This window comes from Aotus nancymaae, unplaced genomic scaffold (assembly GCF_030222135.1).
Source record: "Aotus nancymaae isolate 86718 unplaced genomic scaffold, 86718_ANA_hifiasm-v0.15.2.pri h1tg000250l, whole genome shotgun sequence".
In the NCBI taxonomy this organism is placed as follows: domain Eukaryota; kingdom Metazoa; phylum Chordata; class Mammalia; order Primates; family Aotidae; genus Aotus; species Aotus nancymaae.
In genome coordinates this window covers 2,528,437-2,545,678 of record NW_026988665.1, presented here as the reverse complement: position 1 = coordinate 2,545,678, position 17,242 = coordinate 2,528,437, and the positions used below count along the sequence as shown (strand labels likewise).

The 17,242-nt window shown below is 63.3% G+C and overlaps 1 protein-coding gene across 1 annotated transcript in view; it reads right to left on the bottom strand.

Moving 5' to 3' along the window:
• Positions 1-7,941: 7,941 nt before the first annotated feature.
• SKI (SKI proto-oncogene) overlaps positions 7,942-17,242 on the bottom strand; it is a 72,003-nt gene continuing 62,702 nt past the window's right edge. The window contains exons 2-7 of the mRNA XM_012467850.3: positions 11,907-12,032; positions 11,610-11,725; positions 10,640-10,899; positions 10,143-10,435; positions 8,458-8,688; positions 7,942-8,161 (exon numbers count right to left, since the gene is read on the bottom strand). Of these exons, the coding sequence (XP_012323273.3) occupies positions 7,973-8,161; positions 8,458-8,688; positions 10,143-10,435; positions 10,640-10,899; positions 11,610-11,725; positions 11,907-12,032 (1,215 nt within the window). The 3' untranslated portion in view covers positions 7,942-7,972. The remainder of the gene's footprint in view (positions 8,162-8,457; positions 8,689-10,142; positions 10,436-10,639; positions 10,900-11,609; positions 11,726-11,906; positions 12,033-17,242) is intronic.

Below are 17,242 nucleotides of genomic sequence, written 5' to 3'. Positions count from 1 at the left end.
CGACTCCGCCGCTGGGGGTCGCGCCGCCCCTCCCCCGCCGCTCCCATCCGCGGGCCGTGAAACCTGCGCCGCCTCCGCGGGCCTGGGGTGGGGACAGGGAGTAGGGACACGGGGGTGGGGAACGGGGAGCGGGAGGGGCGCTTCCTGTCACCGCCCCGCTCTCCGAAGCGGCCTCTGGGGGCGACAGCGCCCACCAGCGGAGGGAGCTGCAGCCTCCGAGACCTCCGCTCTCCGTCCGCCGGGTTGGGGGTAATTCCCGCCCGGGGAGCCGCCCCCGACGCCGCAGGAAGCTCCAGGCCGCCCGTCCCGCCCCCGGCCCCGGCCTGCGGCTCCGACCCACCGCCCCCAGGCCGGAAGCCCCCGCCCCGCTCCGCCGGAATCCGAGGCGGCGGCGGCCGCGAATCTGGGGGCCGCCCCGGACGGCAGGGAGGGTGGGGGAAGCGGAAGCGGCGGCGGGGGCGGAGGGGAAACTGAGGCGGCGGGGCCGGGGGGAATTGAGGCTGCAGGGCCGCCCCTCCGCGTGGGGAACCGGGGCCGGCGCGCTCCGCCTGACTCGGGGCCCCGTCCCCCCGGACCGGGAACGGAACCGGCGTCGGAGCGGCAGCCCTGGCCCTGAGGACGCAGCGCGGTCCGGGACGCGAACCCCCCACCTCCCCCGCCGCGCGGCTTCCGGCCTGGGCGAAGGAGCGGGATTGGGAGGGTTCCTCCGCCGCCGCCCGCGTGGCCGGCATCCGACTGGGCCTCTCCGGGTGGGCCGGCCCCGGCCTGAAGCCAGAAACAAGATTTCCCCGGATGCCAGGACAGCGCCGGGGCGGGGCAGGTGTCGCGCCTGCCGCGGTGTTTCCTGTCCCGCGCACCCTTGACCCCGCAGACCTCGCGCACGGGGCGCAGGATGGGGTGAGGGTTCGGAGCCTCAATCCGCAGACCCCCAGCGGCCAGTGCAGGCTTCCGACCACTGTCGTGTGCAGGAGTGACCCTGGGAGCCCGCCTTGGGCTGGCCTGGGGGGATTCTAAACACCGAGGGGCCACACCCGCCACAGCCCTCCTGGTGTCCCTGGGTCACAGAATAGGACAGCCTTCCCCCCCACAACTTCCCCAGGCCTCGGCAGGAGCAGCTCCACCAACCACCTTTCCTAGGACTGTTTTTCCTTGGAAACTGGAAGCTGGGGCGTGGGCCTTGAATGCGTCGGGTCCAGGCCCCACCAGGGGCAGGGCAGAGGGGCTGGACTGCGGGGAAACAGCACCTTGCCCAGCTCCTGCCCCAGGGCGGGAGCCCCACATGCGCCGAGCCCAGAGAGGGCACAGGGTTGTGTCCATCTGGGACTGGGGGCCTGGCCTAGCCCGGGCATAGCACCAACCAGGTCATTTCACCCAGCCGGGGGCATCTCCATCAGGCAGGACACACAGAGCCCCATCATGTGTCCCCAGCCAGCAGTGCCTCCGGTTCCTGCTCGCCCTTCCCCCAAGACCCTAGCCTGCCCAGGGCCCACCTTGCAGGAAGGGTCAGAAGGTTCCGACAGCAGGGAGGGGGACGGGGCTGTCAGCGGGAGTCCAGCAGGGCCAGGCCAGAGGCTGCAGTGGCTGCCACTGGCCAGGGTACACGGGAGCCGCCGGGTCCAGGGCTGGTGGCTTGCCCGGCCCCCACCAGGGCCTCTCGGAGGCCTTTGATCCCCTACATGCCTGGGCTCTGGGGCTGGGTCTGGAGAGCATCCCACCCTGGTTTTTGGGCTGAGCTGGGCAGCCAGGAGCCTACCCTTCCAAGCCAGCCGCTTGTGTCCCCACAGGGCCTGGGCACCTGAGCATGTCCCTGGGCCGGCTGTGGGGAGCAGCAGGGGCTGGGGGACACTGCCGCCTGGGCTGACCCAGGGAGCCCCTGCTTCCAGCCCCCACCTCTCCACGGTTCCCTGTCTCTGGAAGTTTCCGGAACAGGCCTCCTTTGCAGCAGGAGCCATGCAGGCCGAGCCTGAGCTGCGCTTCATGCCAGTGAGAGCTGCCAGGACCAACCATGGGAGAGAAAAGTCCGTTCCCAGCCCAGCCGGACACCTGGCGCAGCACAGGACACCGCAAAGACAAGCCAGGCCGGCCAGGCTGCCCCTGCCGGTCCCCACCCGCTGTGGGGCCACCTGCTCCAGGGCTGGGTGCCCCAGCCACTGAGGCCCCCACCCACCTGGCACGGGCCGGGCACAGATGGTCATGTGCGTCACGGAGACCAGGGGGTGGCAGGGCTGGGCGGGCATCCAGTTCCCAAATGTTCTGTCTTCACCCCCTTTCCAGGGTCCCCTGGGGGTGGGGTGGACAGGGCAGTTTCTGTGGGGAGGGTCGCCCCCCCAGGGCCAACATATCAAGGTCATGACCCCATCCTTTCCTGAGGGCAGATGGCTCTGGGGGCTCCGCACCTCCTTGCAGGGAGGTCTGAGGCTGGGTCGCCTGGAGCAGGACCTGCAGCTGTGCAGGGACTGCGCGGACAGTGGATGGGGGCTGCCTCTTCCTGGTGAGAAGGAAGTGGGGGAGTCAGAGCAGGTGCTGGGGCATAGGGGTGGCCAGGCCGGGGCCAGGATCGGGTCGGGGTCTGGGCGTTGGGCAGTGGGTACATCCCCTCATGCAGCCATGACGGGGTGTCCAACTTGGAATCCCAGCCATGCCCTCGGAGTGTTGAGCTGGGGCAGAGGGGCAGAGGGGCAGGTTTCGATCGGGGTGAGGGAGTCTCCAGGGCTTAGGAGCCACGCTGGGCTGGACCAGTGGCTGCAGTAACTCGGCCGCAGTCTCCACACCACACCAAGGACTTGCCGGCTGCTGCCTCCGCAGACAAGGCCAGGCTGCTCGGCTGCTGTCAGCTCCCTTGACCCCAGAGCGGTGGGTGAAGGCCGGCAGGACCGTGGCTCCAGGAGGAGGGGGAGACCGGCGCAGCTGAGCCCCAGGGGTGGCCCGAGGACAGCTGTTGGTGACTGAGGCAGAAACAAAACGGGTGGGGCAGAAACTAGGGATGGGCGGGGAGCCCTCACCCCTGCCCTGGGCTCATCTCCCCAGCTTTTGGGGACTTGAAAACAGGCACTGCCCAGAACAGGGGTACTGGGAGCTGCCCATCCAGGGAGCCGAGGCTGGAGGGATAACCTGGCCCTGCGGAGGCCCCGCAGGTGTGAACGCTGGGAACCCGGAGCCTGAGGATGCAGAGGTCGGGCATGGAGGGCCGTCTCCTCCCACCTCTGCCTTCCCCTAGCGCAGAGGCAGGGAGCTTCTCCCACTCTGACCTTCCCTCCTCCAGTCCTTAGGAGACCCCTGGACCCCTTGGGAACAGCTTTGGGAAGGGGGTTCTGACCCTGGGTAACAGCCGGCCTGGCTCAGCGGGTGGCCCCAGCCCTTTAATGTTCTAAGTTTATACCCAAAGGGAAAGAGAAGCCTGGGACCTGGTGCCTCTGGGCCTCCAGGAGGGCCACCGTCAGGCCTTGTGGCACTCAGCTCTGAGACAGAGTGCGCGTATGGTCGCAGGGACAGTCTGCAGGGCCCACCGGGCCCCTGCCCGGCCCCTTCCCTACTGCTCCCCATGGGCCCCACTGCACTTGGCCCCAGGCCTGGACTCCACGCTCACAACTGAGTCGTCGTGCCAGTGGCACTCTGGAGCCACCTATCCTCTGCCCCTCTGGACCGTGCCAGTGCCCAGGACCAGTCCACAGCCACTCCTGCGGTGACCAGTGTTCCTTCCCCTCGGCCCACTGCCCCCCACACCCAGGGGCCAAGCCTGGATGGGGAAGCCAGGCCCAGGTGGAGCAGGTGTCTGGTCACAGAGGCGGCCCTGTACCCCCTCCCTTGTGAGCCCTTTGAGGCCCGGGAAGTTAGGCAGGGAAGGAGGAAGCCCCTGTGGCAGCGAGGGGAGGGCCAGTTCTGCTCTGGCCCAAGCTTGGGGATGCCTCCCGAGGGTGGAGGAAGGAGGTGGGAACCTGGCCAGGAGGCCAGGGAGAGGGGCCAGCCATGGCCCCCAGCAGCCATCATTTCTCGGATCACTGGCCAGATGACCTGTCAGGGCTGGATGGGCTGGAGATGCTGGACATGGTGGCCTAAGGAACCCCAGAGAGTTAGTGGCCTGGCACCCCAGGGACCCCAGCCTGCATCTTCTCCTCCATGAAGCGGATGCACAGCACTGCACCCCCACTCCCCAGAACAGGGGTCTGGGAAGGCCCCCCTATGAGGTCAGGCGGGGAGAAGGGCCCTCTGCGTCTCCCTCAGGGAAGCTTGTTGGGGTCCAGGGTTCTGATGCCATCTCTGCTCTCCCCCAGTAAGTGACCCAGGAGCTCCTCAGGGAGCTGGCGATCCACCCCTGGGGACAGGTCTGTCCATCAGGGAGCCAGGCCTGGCCTCAGAGACCCCCAGGGAGGCCCAGCTGGGAAGGCCCCATCCCATCTTCTGTCCTGGCACTGCCCGCCCTCTGTGGGGTTTCCTCCCAGCTTGGCCAATGCCATGGTGGCCTCAAGCCAGGGCTCCAGCCATATCCACCACTATGAGAAGGGACTGCAAGCTCCCTGAATCGCAGAGGAAACATCCGTGGCCTTGCCAGACTCAGAGGGGACAGGGACTAGCTGAGACGGCAGCTGTGCCAGGGTGGCTGCGTGGGCCCCACATGCCCTCCGGGGCCAATGGAGACCCGAGGCCCAAGATCTGACCCATGACAGCGCCCCCACCCTCGATGGCCTGAACCCGAGGGGTCCCAGCCACCCCTGCCTGGCCGGCCTGGGGAGGGGGCTGTGGTGGGCACATGCACGGCTGTCCCCCGTACTCTCAAAGTCCTTTATTGTACAGTGTCATCTGTTTCGGGGTCGGGGAAGGACTAACAGGTACACAGCGAAATAGATAAATATGCCAAGCTCTTTCTTTTCGTTTTAAATCAGGCATTTATAAACAAGAAAGCGTACATTAATCACATAAAAATAGTTTCCGAGTAGCAGAGTGGGCATCATACTGTCATTAGCAGCAGCGTGGGGCACGGGCGGGGCGGGGCCTGGGTGATGTGAAAGGGAGAGGTGGAGCTTTTTCCTTAATTGAAAAAAAAGTCATTTGTGACTCCTGACTTAAAGCAAGAACAAACGTCTCCCTGGACCCTGTTGGGCTGAGGGCGGGTGGGGGCCGGGGCTCCAGACCCGCATGGGGGAGGGGTGGCACGGGAAAGGACACGGGCTCCTCCGCCCCCACCCCCGGCAGGGAAGCGGTTTTTTTTTTTTTTTTTTTCCTCAGTTAAAAACAGCCCAGAAAACAAGACAACTCTCAGGTAAGAAAAGAGTTTCTGAAAAAGGACCCACCATATACACGTATAATACAACGGTGAAAAAAGGCGACAGTATTTACAGGTGAACTGTTTTTACACGGGCTAGTTCTGTACGAAAGCAGACGTTACGTGGATGAGTTAGCTGCTCCAGAGATATGAATGTTATTGCTGTTGTTTATCCCTTCGTTAAAAATCTTTCAGTATAGAAATATAATGAGAATTAAACTGAATACACAATCACCTAGAGGAAGGCCCTCACGCGGGGAGTCAGCAGCCCACGCAGTGGGCACATCTTCCCCCTTCTGCTGAAAAGAAACGGATTTGCAGCTGTGCAGAGGGAGCCAGGCACGTGCCCCTCAGGGCCCAGGGGACCCCCAGTCCAGAACAGCCCTGCAGCCTGAGCTGCCCCTCAGACTCAGACCCCAAGGGTGGAAGCGACCAGGGTGTCCACGCGCCACCACAGCCTCACCCGGGGACCGGACCCTGCTGAGCTGGGGCCAGAGCCGCGTTAACTGCGGGGGAGGGTCCCGAGCTCCGGCCGCCGGTGCAGGGAGGGCGTGCCGCGTCCGGGTCCCACTGACGGCACGACCCTGGCACCTGCATGAAGGGGAGGATCCAGGTGACCCTGGCTGGACCCTTCCAGGGCTGAGCTGGGGAAGGGCTGCCGCTACAGACAGGGCGGTGGAGGCACGATCCTAACGGTGGCCACTGGGATAGAGCGAGTCTGCCCCAGACACAACTTGGAAGTTTCTCTCCCTCTGGGGTCTGAAAACTCAAAGCAAACGGAGCAAACCTGGCGGCCCCGAGGATGGGGAGGGCCTTGACCTGTGACCTTTGACCTGGCGACAGCCACACAGAAGCACGCCAACACACTTAAAGCTTTGCTCCAACTAAACCAGTTTCCCTTGAAGAAGTGACTGAAAAAACACAAGTCTGGTAAAACAAGGCTAAAAACAGCATTCTGCGTGCTGCGGAACAACACCGACCCTTTACAAGACACGGTAATAATGCCCGTCGATGGACCTAGCTACGGCAGGGGTGGAGTCCATGCACACAGATACGACAACCGCAAAGAAAAACAGCAAGGAAAAACCCAAACGCTGCGTATGCATGATGTCCCTTTTGCATTGCACTTAGAAGGGGCGGGGGGCGTCAGCGGCAACCAAGACCCCCCTCAGTAAACCAAGGGCAAAACCCTGCGGACGATTCCGTCACCCAGACGCGAGGGGTCAGCAGTCTCTGGCGTCTGCTCGTCACTGCCCCGAGGCCGTCTGTACCTGGGCCAGTGACCTCCGCCTTCCATGAGCGCGTGCAGCTGCCGTGGGTGTTAGATCGGATTCAAGCAAACAACTCCCGAAGGTCTTCTCGTGTAAATACATACCGTAACTGTCGGACGGGGAGCCGCCTCTTGTCTACTGGGAAATCACTTTTCAAGCTTGGGCATAAGAAACCTTATACAATTTGCATAAACAGGTGAGAGTAAACGAGATTATTTGGAATAAATGCAGGAACTTATTCTGAGGGTGGCAGATTCCGTCGCTACTGAAGACATATTTTGGGGGTAAAAAACGAGTGGGGACCTGCTGTACAAGACGCTGGAAGGCACAGAGCGACCCCCGGAGTTCAGGTTTTGCATTTTCATTTTCTTGTGATTCCCTTGTTCAACCAAGCACCAGAGGGGTTTCTAAGCACTCGAGCACTTAGGATTTGACTGCTCTATAAATCGGTAAAAACCTCAGTTCACTGGGGAACAGAAAGAAGGGAAGGTTGCTGAGAAAGTGCAGTTCTAAATATACGTTTCAATGAACGACAAACAAAAAGTGAAATAATGCTGTTTTGTTCCAATGCTGCAGCCTCAGTCCCAAAATGAAGGGAGCGATGTTTGCCGAACTGAAAAGCACGAGTGCCCGGAGGGGCTGAGGGAGTGACCGCCAGCCACGGCCACTGCCCGACGCAGCTCACCGCCTCGTGGGGGAGGAGCGTGGGCAGAATCACGGAGCGCAGAGGAGCCGAAAAGCGTCCCCTCAGCTCCGGGGCAGCTCCTGTGAGGCTCTGCACCTCCTGGTGCCCGTGGGGGCAGCGCTGGCATGGATGGCGACATGGGCGGGGTGGGCGTCAGTAAGGCGGGCAGTATTCGAGCTCATCTCGCACGCGGCACTGTCCCTGCTCTCCCTGGCAGCAGCAGGAAGACCTGGGTCCTTGTCGCTGAAAAAATAGACTCTGAAGAAAAACCCCTGCTGTTGTCACGCAGCCGCGGACAGATGAGCTGTGATGGCTTCCCTGGGTGGGGAGGGTGGGGCGGCCACCACCCCCACTCCGTCTCGGGTCTTCAGATGGCGTCGTGTTGGGGCTTTTAAAAGTGAAGTCATTTAAAAATGTGTTGATTTTCTCAATTTCAAGTCTCCTTACTGGTTTTAAATAGCTTATAATAAAAGTGTAAATGTTAGAATGTTCTAGTAGCAAGCAGAGGACCAGCAGGCCGCCGAGCTGGCCCCGTCTCCAGCTGCAGGTAGGGGACACGCTTGCTCACTTGAACTTGGCCAGTAGAAAATTTTGCAGTGGATTCCAAAACTACATGGTTACAAACACTCGCTTGGTAATAGGCACAGTAAGACGTTGTGCTGTGTGGGCTGCGGGGCGCGGGCGGGCAGAGCTGCCCCGTCCGCCCGCGCCCCCTGCACCCGCGATGTCGTCAGCGCCACGGCGGCAGGCATGGATCTAGGGCTCCAGCTCCGCAGTGCCCTCGCTGCCCACAGCCTCGGGGTGGGCTCGCGGCCACAGCTGCTCCTGCAGCTCCTTGACCACCTTCTCCAGGTGCTCCCGAGCCTCTCGCTCCCGCAGCAGGTCGGCCCGCAGCTGCTCACGGTCTGCCTCGGCGTGCTGCAGCTTCAGCTGCAGGTCTTCAATCTGAAAGGGAGCCCGCGGTCAGCAGCACCTGCTGGCTACCCCGCCCTGCCAGACGCCTCCCCCCCATGCCATGTGCTGGTCCTTCCTGCATCTGCCAGGACACAAGCTCATGAGACGCAGGGCTCAGCGACCACCCACCCTGTGCCCATCAGGGCGTGCCCCAAACGCAAGCCCGGGCCTGGACTCTGCTCCAAGGCCTTTCCGGCTGGGCAGGGTGGCCTAGGGCCCACCGTGGTCCCACGCGGTTGAACCCCACGCCCACTGGGCCGCGTGCCTTGGCCTCCCCACCCACGTACCTGGGCCGAGTACTTGGCGCGCAGGCGGCCCGCCTCACAGCCCTTGTCGCACACCCGGGCCTGCCGCGCCTGCTCCAGCTCCCGCTTCAGGCGCAGCCGAGACTCGTTGGCCTCTTTCATCTTCTTCTCGTTCTCGGCGCGCAGACGCTCGATCTCCTTCCGCAGGTTGCGCTTGGCCTCCGTGGCCTCCCGCAGCTTCTCCTTCTTGGCCACCCGCAGGAACTCCAGCTCCTGAGGACGGGGACGGCTCAGGGTCACTGCCCAGCCAGTCCCAGCGCCCCCCCTGGCCAACAGCCCCCAGCCCACCCTGTGGGGTCGTCCACCTGATGGCGTGCCCTCGAGCTGCACCCCCAGAGCCCCATCAGCCCAATGGCTCACAAAGGCTTTTCAGACCCCATTCCAAGTCTGCCAGGCCCGTGGCTGCCGTGCTGGACCTGGGGCCTGGCCTGAGTCGGCCACACTTGAGGTTGCGGCAGGGCCTCCTCAACATCCAGGGCATGCTCCCCTAGGGGACAGCCAGCCACGTAGGCCCTGACTCCCATCGGTGTGGGGGGCAGCCTCAGACATCACAGCATCTGAGGGCCCCGAGTCTCCCCACACGGCCAGATGGAGACGTCCATCCGCCGACGCCTCCGCAAGCCCTCCCGCCTCCGTTAAAATATCCGTGAGACTCACACCCCACGCTGCAAACACACCTCATGAATATGCATGTGGGAAATCACACCTCCAACCAGAATCAAGGACACAGTGGCGGGGATGCGCTGGAGCGAGGGACTGGCGCGTGCCAGGGGCACGCCTGCAACCCTGCAGCTCTCAGGGCCGACGGGGTTGTGTTGTGCTAAAGCCCACGCCTGAGAAGCTGCCTGGAGCTGCCAGACGCCGCCGAGGTGTGAATTCAGCAAGGCCCGGGTCGGGTGAAGGCCGGGCCACCCGCACACCTCTCTCCCCACAGGCAGAACCACACCTCCCTCTGGCACGTCAGAAAGAAGCTTAACGCAAAAGGAGGCGTGAAACCGGAGCTACAGCGTGAGAACCCCGAGGCAGGGCCCAGGGAAGCGGCGTGAGCAGGTAGGCCCGTCGTCACGTAAGGCCGTGTGCACGTGCTGGGGTGTGTCTGTGCGTGTGCCGGCCGCATCCTCTCCTTCCCACTCAGGAGGCCTGGCGGGAACCGCCTTCTGGAACACCAACCAGGCTTTAGGACACACACCCCTCACGCCTGTGTTGAGCAGACGCCAGGTCTTGCTGGCAAAGCGCGTGAACACCCACTCCTGGAGCACACAGAGCAAGGAACTATTCTCCATGCAGCTGCTGCCGACTCTTTCTGCCACTAAAAATAGCCCGGCCTTCCTTACACCAGAGGAACACAGCTACTTCCTTAGTGGGGCCACTGCATAGGGTGTGTGATCCTGATGGGGACAGCTGTGGTCACACCACATGCAGGGGCCTCCTGGGATGCCCACCGGCCTGGGACACAGAGCGGGGCTCACCGTACCCCGAGCTGCAGCTTTCGGGAGACAGATCCCCGAGGCTCCAGGCAGGCCCACTGAGGTGGAGGCGGAGAGGAGTGCCTGGGGCAGCAGCCAGCAAGGGAGGTAGCGCCGCCCACCGCACTCACCGCCGCGCCCCAGACTTCCCAGTGCCACCACCCGTGCCCTGAACCTCCCAGCACTGCCAGCCCCACTCACCTGGTGGAGGCTACGCTTGGCCTGCAGGGCCGCACTGAGCTTCTCCTCCTGCTTCACACGCATCTTGACCACCTCATGCAGGAACTTCTCTTTGGCTTCCTTGGTGTCCAGGCCGCCCTCCAGCGCCTGCCGCAGGTGCTCCAACTCCGCCTCCAGCCCACTGGGGGCATCGGCAGGGCCTGCGGCGTCAGGGACGGTGGAGGGCAGGGCACGCACACCCGGGGAGCCCAGGTCCTTGGCGGAGCTGGATGAGGTAAAGGACGGGGAAGAGAGCGAGGACAAGGAGGAGGTGACTGAGGAGGAAGCAGAGACAGAAATAAAGTCAGGGAAGCACCCGGCAGCTCCACACCAGGCGACGCGCCACTCCCGCAGGAACCTGTGAAACGTGGGCCCCAATGCACACGGAATCCGCCCAAGGGCCTTGGATACGGGCAAGCAACCCTCTCAGCCAGCCCCGCAGCCCACAGGAGTAGGCACAGAGAGCGACCCACACGTACATTCCTCCCTGCTTTCAACTTCAACCTCGGCCTCCGAGTCCTTGTCCTCCTCCGGGGCAGCCACGGGCGCCAGCGTCTCTGGGGCTCCTGGGGTGTCCACAGTCAGCTTCCGCTTCCGAGGCTGGGTACAGGCGGTGAGAGGCTCGGGGGCCCGGGAGAGGGCAGCAGCGCACGGCGGGCTGCTCACAGCCTTCTGGGCCGGTGGTGCGAGGGCCACGTTGGGGGCCACAGCCGTCTCAAAGCCCTTGTAGGAGTAGAAGCTGGAGGGGCAGGCGGGTGTCGGGAAGGTGCCTCTGTCCCCAAGTGCCACCCAGACCCATCCTGGTGGACACGCCCTCTGAAGGTGTTAAAAAGACTGGCAAAGCACAGTGGCTCACACCTGTAATCCCAACACTGGGAGGCTGAGGTGGGCGGATCACCTAAAGTGAGGAGTTCGAGATCAGCCTGGCCAACATGGAGAAACCCTGTCTCTACTAAAAATACAAAAATTAGCTGGGCATGGTGGTGGACACCTGTACTTCCAACTACACAGGAGGCTGAGGCGGGGGAATTGCTTGAACCCAGGAGGAGGTTGCAGTGAGCCAAGACACTGCCATTGCACTTCAGCCTGGGTGGCAGAGCTGGACTCTGTCTCCAAAAAAAAAAAAAAAAAGGCGGACAGACTTTCTTTCCCAGCTCCGAATCTTAAAATGAATGAGAACCCGTAAGCGTCTTTTGCTAGCTGGGTATCTTGTGCAGGCGGGACCCAGGCCGACCATCGCATCAAGAGGCTGCACCCAGAACACCAGGGAACGCCCTGCTCTGGGTGTGCCCACCCTGATGCCAGCCGAAGTGAGCGGCGCTGACACTGCCTTGACCAAAAGGCAGCAGGTCTGGGCACTCGGCCTGCAGAAACACGGCGGGTCCGAGTGCGTAGCCCTCGTGGGGCCTCCGCTGTGGTCAGGAGCACCTGTAAGCGGTGCCCACTCACCTGTCTCGGATGAGGGCCGGGAGGTGTGGGGAGAGCTCTTTCTCACTTGCTGACACCGCAGGGGACCAGGGTCGGAAAGCAGAGAGGCGCTGGCGAGGATGAACACAGCCCAGGCTCTGTTGAGAAAGAGTTGTCTGTGTAAGTGACCGGGAGAAAAACAAGTCACTTCATGTCCCCGAGGCTGCGCTGGGTGCCAGCCCTTGGTAGGGGGCAGGCGGGGCCACCAGTGCAGAGACTGCCCGAGGGGAAAGGCCCCCGCACCCACCAACCCGAGGACCCCGACAGGCCCCGCAGCACCTTATTGGAAGAGTTGGCCAAGGTCCGCAGCCAGCTGGACGGCTTGTCCTTTTCGGAAGGCGCAGGGGACTGGGAAGAGGCGTCATCTGTTTTGGGTCTTATGGAGGCTGGGGGCTCAGAAGAGACCTGTGATCAATGAAAGGTCTTGCTGGGACCTCTGGTCCCCTGCACAGGGTCCCTCCACCAGCCCCGTGGCCAGCACATGGCTGTCAGAGCTCCAGGTACTCTGGCCACGAAGGACCCTTAGGGGTGCAGAAGACAGATTCCAGGGCACCCCTCAGGAGGCTAGGTCCACTTTGCATAAAGGCCCTCGTGCCACGCGCAAAAGGTGTGTGGAGGCTGTGCTGAGGGAGAAGTCGTTTCCAAGACAACAGAGCGGACCTTGTCCTGCATTCCGGGTGACCTCACCCACAGCTGCAGTGGGGTTGGAGACGGAGCACCAGGACCCACTCTCCTGTTCCACAGTGGCGCAGCCTGACCCCGAGTCCCCTTGTCCTTCCCTAGAACCTGAGTGTGTTCTCAGAGGGTGCCCAGTAGGGCACTCAGCTCAACCAGCCACGGCCCGGCAAGAGCCACGCCCAGCGGATGGTCTGGGAAGGGCGGCTGCAGCACAGGGGTGGCTCTCGGAAAGGGGACACCGTGCCCCTGGGGGCCCACTGGCACCGCAGCATTCAAGAGTGGGCATTCTGGCTGCCCCCCCCACCACCGGAGGCAAACATTTTCAAAACAGGACAGTGAAGGAGCCAGTTCTACAGGATGGCACCATGCACGCCTCTTTCTCCTTCCTTCCAGCCACGCTGCTGGAGGAAGCTTAGCGAAGGTGCTGGGACCCAGCCCACCCAGAACCAGATGTTTTGTGTCAGGTGCCCGGGCACATCCCCCAAGAACCAGTGAGTGACACAGCTGCGTGCCAGGGCCTGAGTCAGCCACATCTAGCCTCAGGCAAACGTGAACTCCAGCACTGTGGCCGGAGAGCCCCAAGATGCGCTGGCCGCAAGGCGCGACTGAGACCAAAGGATTCTTCCCCAAGCAAAACAACAGGGCAGTCTCTGGAAGACGGGCCAGCCCTCTACCACCGAAGACCCCAAAGGACAGCACAGAGCCCCCAGGGCAGCTGCGTCAGAGTCCATACCATGAACCAACACAGAACAGGCCTCACAAGGCAGGGGCCCTTCACAGGGGCGAGGTCCCCTCACTCTGCCAGGGCCAACCCCAAGTGGAGGCAGCGAGGTCAGATGGGGGGGGTGCCACACCTGTCCTCAGCCAGGAAGCCTTGGTGGGCGCAGCACACTCAGGCAGGGACAGGGGTTCTTCCCACCTCCAGGACCCGAGGAGAAGATGCCGCATCAGGAATCAGCCTCCTGAAGATGGCAGGGACCCTGCTTCCCGGGGGGAGGAGGACGTGCTGGGGCAGGCCGTCATCAAGGTGCCCCGATTACAGGGTTTTCACCACAGAACTCAAGAGGCCAGGGGACAGGCTGGGCCCCGGATGGAGAGCCCCAGGGAAGATACAGGAACAAGCAGGGTGGGGCCCCGGGGAGGGGCAGGCGGTGGCTCTGACCTGGGCCCAAGGGAGAAAGGTATGTCAGGCACAGGTGGGTGTGCCTGTGGAGGCAGGGCGAGTGTGGGGCAGTGGCAGCCCGAAGGCATCCAGGGCTGAGGATGGTTTTTTTCAGACACAAAAATAGCCTTCAAGAAAAAAGACGCTGTAAATACCCCTCTCTGTGGCGGCTTTTGAGGGGAAGTGAGTGTTGGTGAAGTCTGGTGGAGGCCCTGACCGCAGGGCGCTATGCCTATGCCCGGCAGGGGTGGGTGCCATCCTAGCTGCAGCAGAGAGCCCCTTCCAGAATCACGCGGACCCTCCCGAGAGGCACAGAAGGCCGAGGCTGCCCAGCCGAAGAGAGCTTCCTGTCTGAGCAGCCACTGAAGCGGGCACAGAAATTCAGCCAGTTCTCACCTGGGGAAGAGCCACAGCAGCTGGTGCTGACTCCAGGAGACCTCGGACTCCCTGCGGGGCAACCCCCAAGAAAGCCAGCGCCTGAGAACACAGCTCTGCCTGGCGGGCCCCCAACAGCCGCCCTGCAGAGGCGGCAGGAGGACCGTAGGCCCCCTGGCCCCATCCGCTCAGTGGGGGCAGCCGAGGGCCCTGCAGATCTGGAGGGCTGAGGCAGATGGGCTGGGGGCAATCGTTGGGTCCAGAGCCCCTGCGGTCCACCTGGGACAGGGAGGCTCCTGGTCTTGAGGGACCCTTTGGAGACACAACCCCGCTAAGACGCCAGCAGACCCCCCCTAGCAGGCACTCTGGCTCTCAGAGTGGGCTCTCTGCAGCATTATGAAAGTGGCCACGGAGGGGAATGTGTAAAACAGGGCCGGGTGGAGGAAGTGACACTCTCAGAGGGACTGTCACCTGAGCAGTGTGGTTTCTCAAAGCCCCAGGAAGCAGCCAACTTCAGGCCTGGGATGCCACCACTAGCCCTCCCAAGGCCCCCTGGGGGCCCCAGTGTCAGCTGTCGGTCAGGGACAAAGCCACACCCAGCGACAGACTGCTGAGTTCTACTCTGGAAGAGCAGCTACGACCGCTTGCCTCTGGTGTGACCTTTCTTGGGGCCTCAAAACCGGCCCTTGGCGCCCTCAGGCCGTGAGGCAGGAGCGGGCTCTGGACCCAACACACTAAAGCAGTGGGGCTGGGCCTGGACAGGCCTGCAAGGGGCTGCCCCACCCAAAGCCCTCAGGCCGCTGTCAGCTTGCGCAGTGGAGGCCAGCTGCCACACAACGCTGCCACATGGCCACTTCCCGTCCTGGGTCCTCCCCCACACCCCAAGGATGACCGGGCAGGCTACCCGGCCAGCAGGCACCTGGGGAACGTGTGAACTTGCACCCACGTGCAGGTGCCCCCCTGCCAGAGCGGGGCCGAGGAAGAGGACACCACCAGGGCCCTCTGACGGAGCAGTCCCTGCCCGAAGTGCACAGGACCCAGGCCGAGGCGGTGGATGCCCGCCCACACCTGGGCAGCCACAGCACACCGCTCCCCATGGAGGGGTCTCAGAAAAGACGCACTCCAAAAATGCACACCCCACCCTCGGGGACCCTGCAAATCAGGCCCGCGAGGTGCCAGGAACAGAGAAGAGCCATCAAAAAGGCCTTGGGGACCCCTTCCTGCCTGACACGTGCAGACGCTCTGGGATCAGAGCTAAACTCTGGCCCATTCCCTGCGATGCGGAAAGGGAGTCTGGAGGTCCCAGAACTGCCGTCTCCCTCCCCAGGCCCCTGGCTCAACAGGAGTGGGGGGGCTTCTGCCAGATCCCACAGGGTCCAAACACACCAAGAGCTCAACCCCTCCCCCAACCCCCAAGGAAGAAGAGGCTCCATGTCCCCCACCCTGGCAGGGAGGCTGGAGCCCAGGACGACTGCCAAGGGAGACGCCACAGAGGCGGAGGGCACTGAACCCCAGACAGAATGCGGCAGCGGTTACAGCTGGCCTCTGTCCCCCGGCGCCTGAGTGACCCCAGAAAGGCTGAACCCCATTCTGCACATGCCCAAAGGCCGACAGCTCCTCCCAGGGCACTGAGAGCCCAGGTGGTCGGCTTGGCCCCCTCCCCCACCGTGGTCTCAGCACCCCTCACTTCCAGAGCCCACGAGAAGGACACAGGCACAAGCGGCTGCCCCGTCCGCCTGTGTGGTCCCGAAGCAGGGACGGTCACTCGGGTCCCTGAGCTGCTGCCCAGAGCTCTGGGCCGCTTCTCCACACACCAGAAGCTGGATGACGGGGCTCGAGGCCCACATCCCTGTCCTCCTCCTGCTGGCCACTCAGTGCTGACGGTTGCTGCTTCGAACCTTCTGGAAAGTGGGATTTGAGTCAACCTTTGCTCACACCCCAAATCATACCCCAAAGCAAAACCACCATATGTAGAGCCTGCTGTGAACCTCCGTGACCCACCCAGGTCCATCCACCCAGGACTCACAGGCACCAGCGGGCAAGGCTCCACCCGAAGACGGAAGGGAGATCTCACACCATCCAGGGCGAGACTCCAGGGCGGTGGGAGTGAGTGGTGGGCGGGCACCACAGGGTGAGGTGTGGGCACCAAGGAGCCATGGCCTGGAAACTGGCACACGCCTCTGCCCATCACAGGCAAATTCTTGCTTTTCATTGATGACCAAAGGCGGCCCCAGGGGGTAGGCGCGTTGGTAAGTGCCTGGGATCAGCACACGCCTGTCTCTGAACGTCCGCACCTCACCTGGGATGTGGTCTGCCTGGCAGCAGACACCCAGACCCCAAGGCCAGACAGGTCTGGCTTCGAGTTTTCAGCCTCTCCTTAGACTGGTCTCTGCTCTCATTGGTAAACGCCGTTCGAGGGCCAGAGGACACGAGGTGGGAAACGGGCTGCGCAGGGTCCCGCCTCTGCTCAGGCTGCTCCAGGGAGCCGCTGGCGAAGCTGCCCGGCCCAGGGACAGGCCACAGCCGCAGCCCAGACCATCCTGAGCACAGGCGGCTCATCCAGGAGCCGGGGGTCACACCTGCTCCAAAGGAGGGGCGCACAGCAGCACCCATGACGCCAGCACAACTTCCTCCAACCACAGGAAACTTGGCAGATTCGATGTGCAGCCCAGCCGCCTGTAAGGCGGGCACCGGCCTCAGTCACCCCAGGACCCCAACGTCCGGAGGCCAGATGTGCCATCAGGCCCCCATCAGGGGCACAGCATGTATCGGGCTGAAACAGGCACTGGGGCCTCTGTGGCGCCGGCTTCACATGTGAACGACGAAGCGTGGAAGAGCGGGTACACACCCCACAGGTCAGGTCCAGGGCCCACTGCCAAGCTCTGGGGGTCAGACACACGTGCAGCAAGGGGCACCCGTCCCCACACCTGCATGGACACACTCGGCCTATGACCACCTGTGTCAAAACTGCATCCTGGTGCGGGGGGATGGCCCACTCCATGCCCAAGGCCTGCTGCCCAGCACAGCCCACCCTGTAACCACCCCTGTGTGTCCTGTGTCTTCTCCAGCCAGGCTGCAACCAGTGGGGTCAGGGGACCCTCCGGGGAATGCATGTGCCACAGGAGTGGCCAGTCTCAGACCTGCCCACGCCCACGCTCGCCAGCACGCAGCCTCTGCATCGAGGCACAGCTGCCCTGATGGGAACTGGAGGGACAGGTGGTGCCGGGGCCGGGAAGCCCCACAGAAGCCTTGGGATGCTGTCAGGCTGCCTGCCTCACAGGGTGAGTCGGTGAGCGCCCATTCGTCCCATGGGCCCGTGGAGGGGATGGCTGCCACCAATGGGCAACGCTGACTACATGGGATGGTGCACGTCTCGTAGGCACCAAGAACCCTCCGGAAG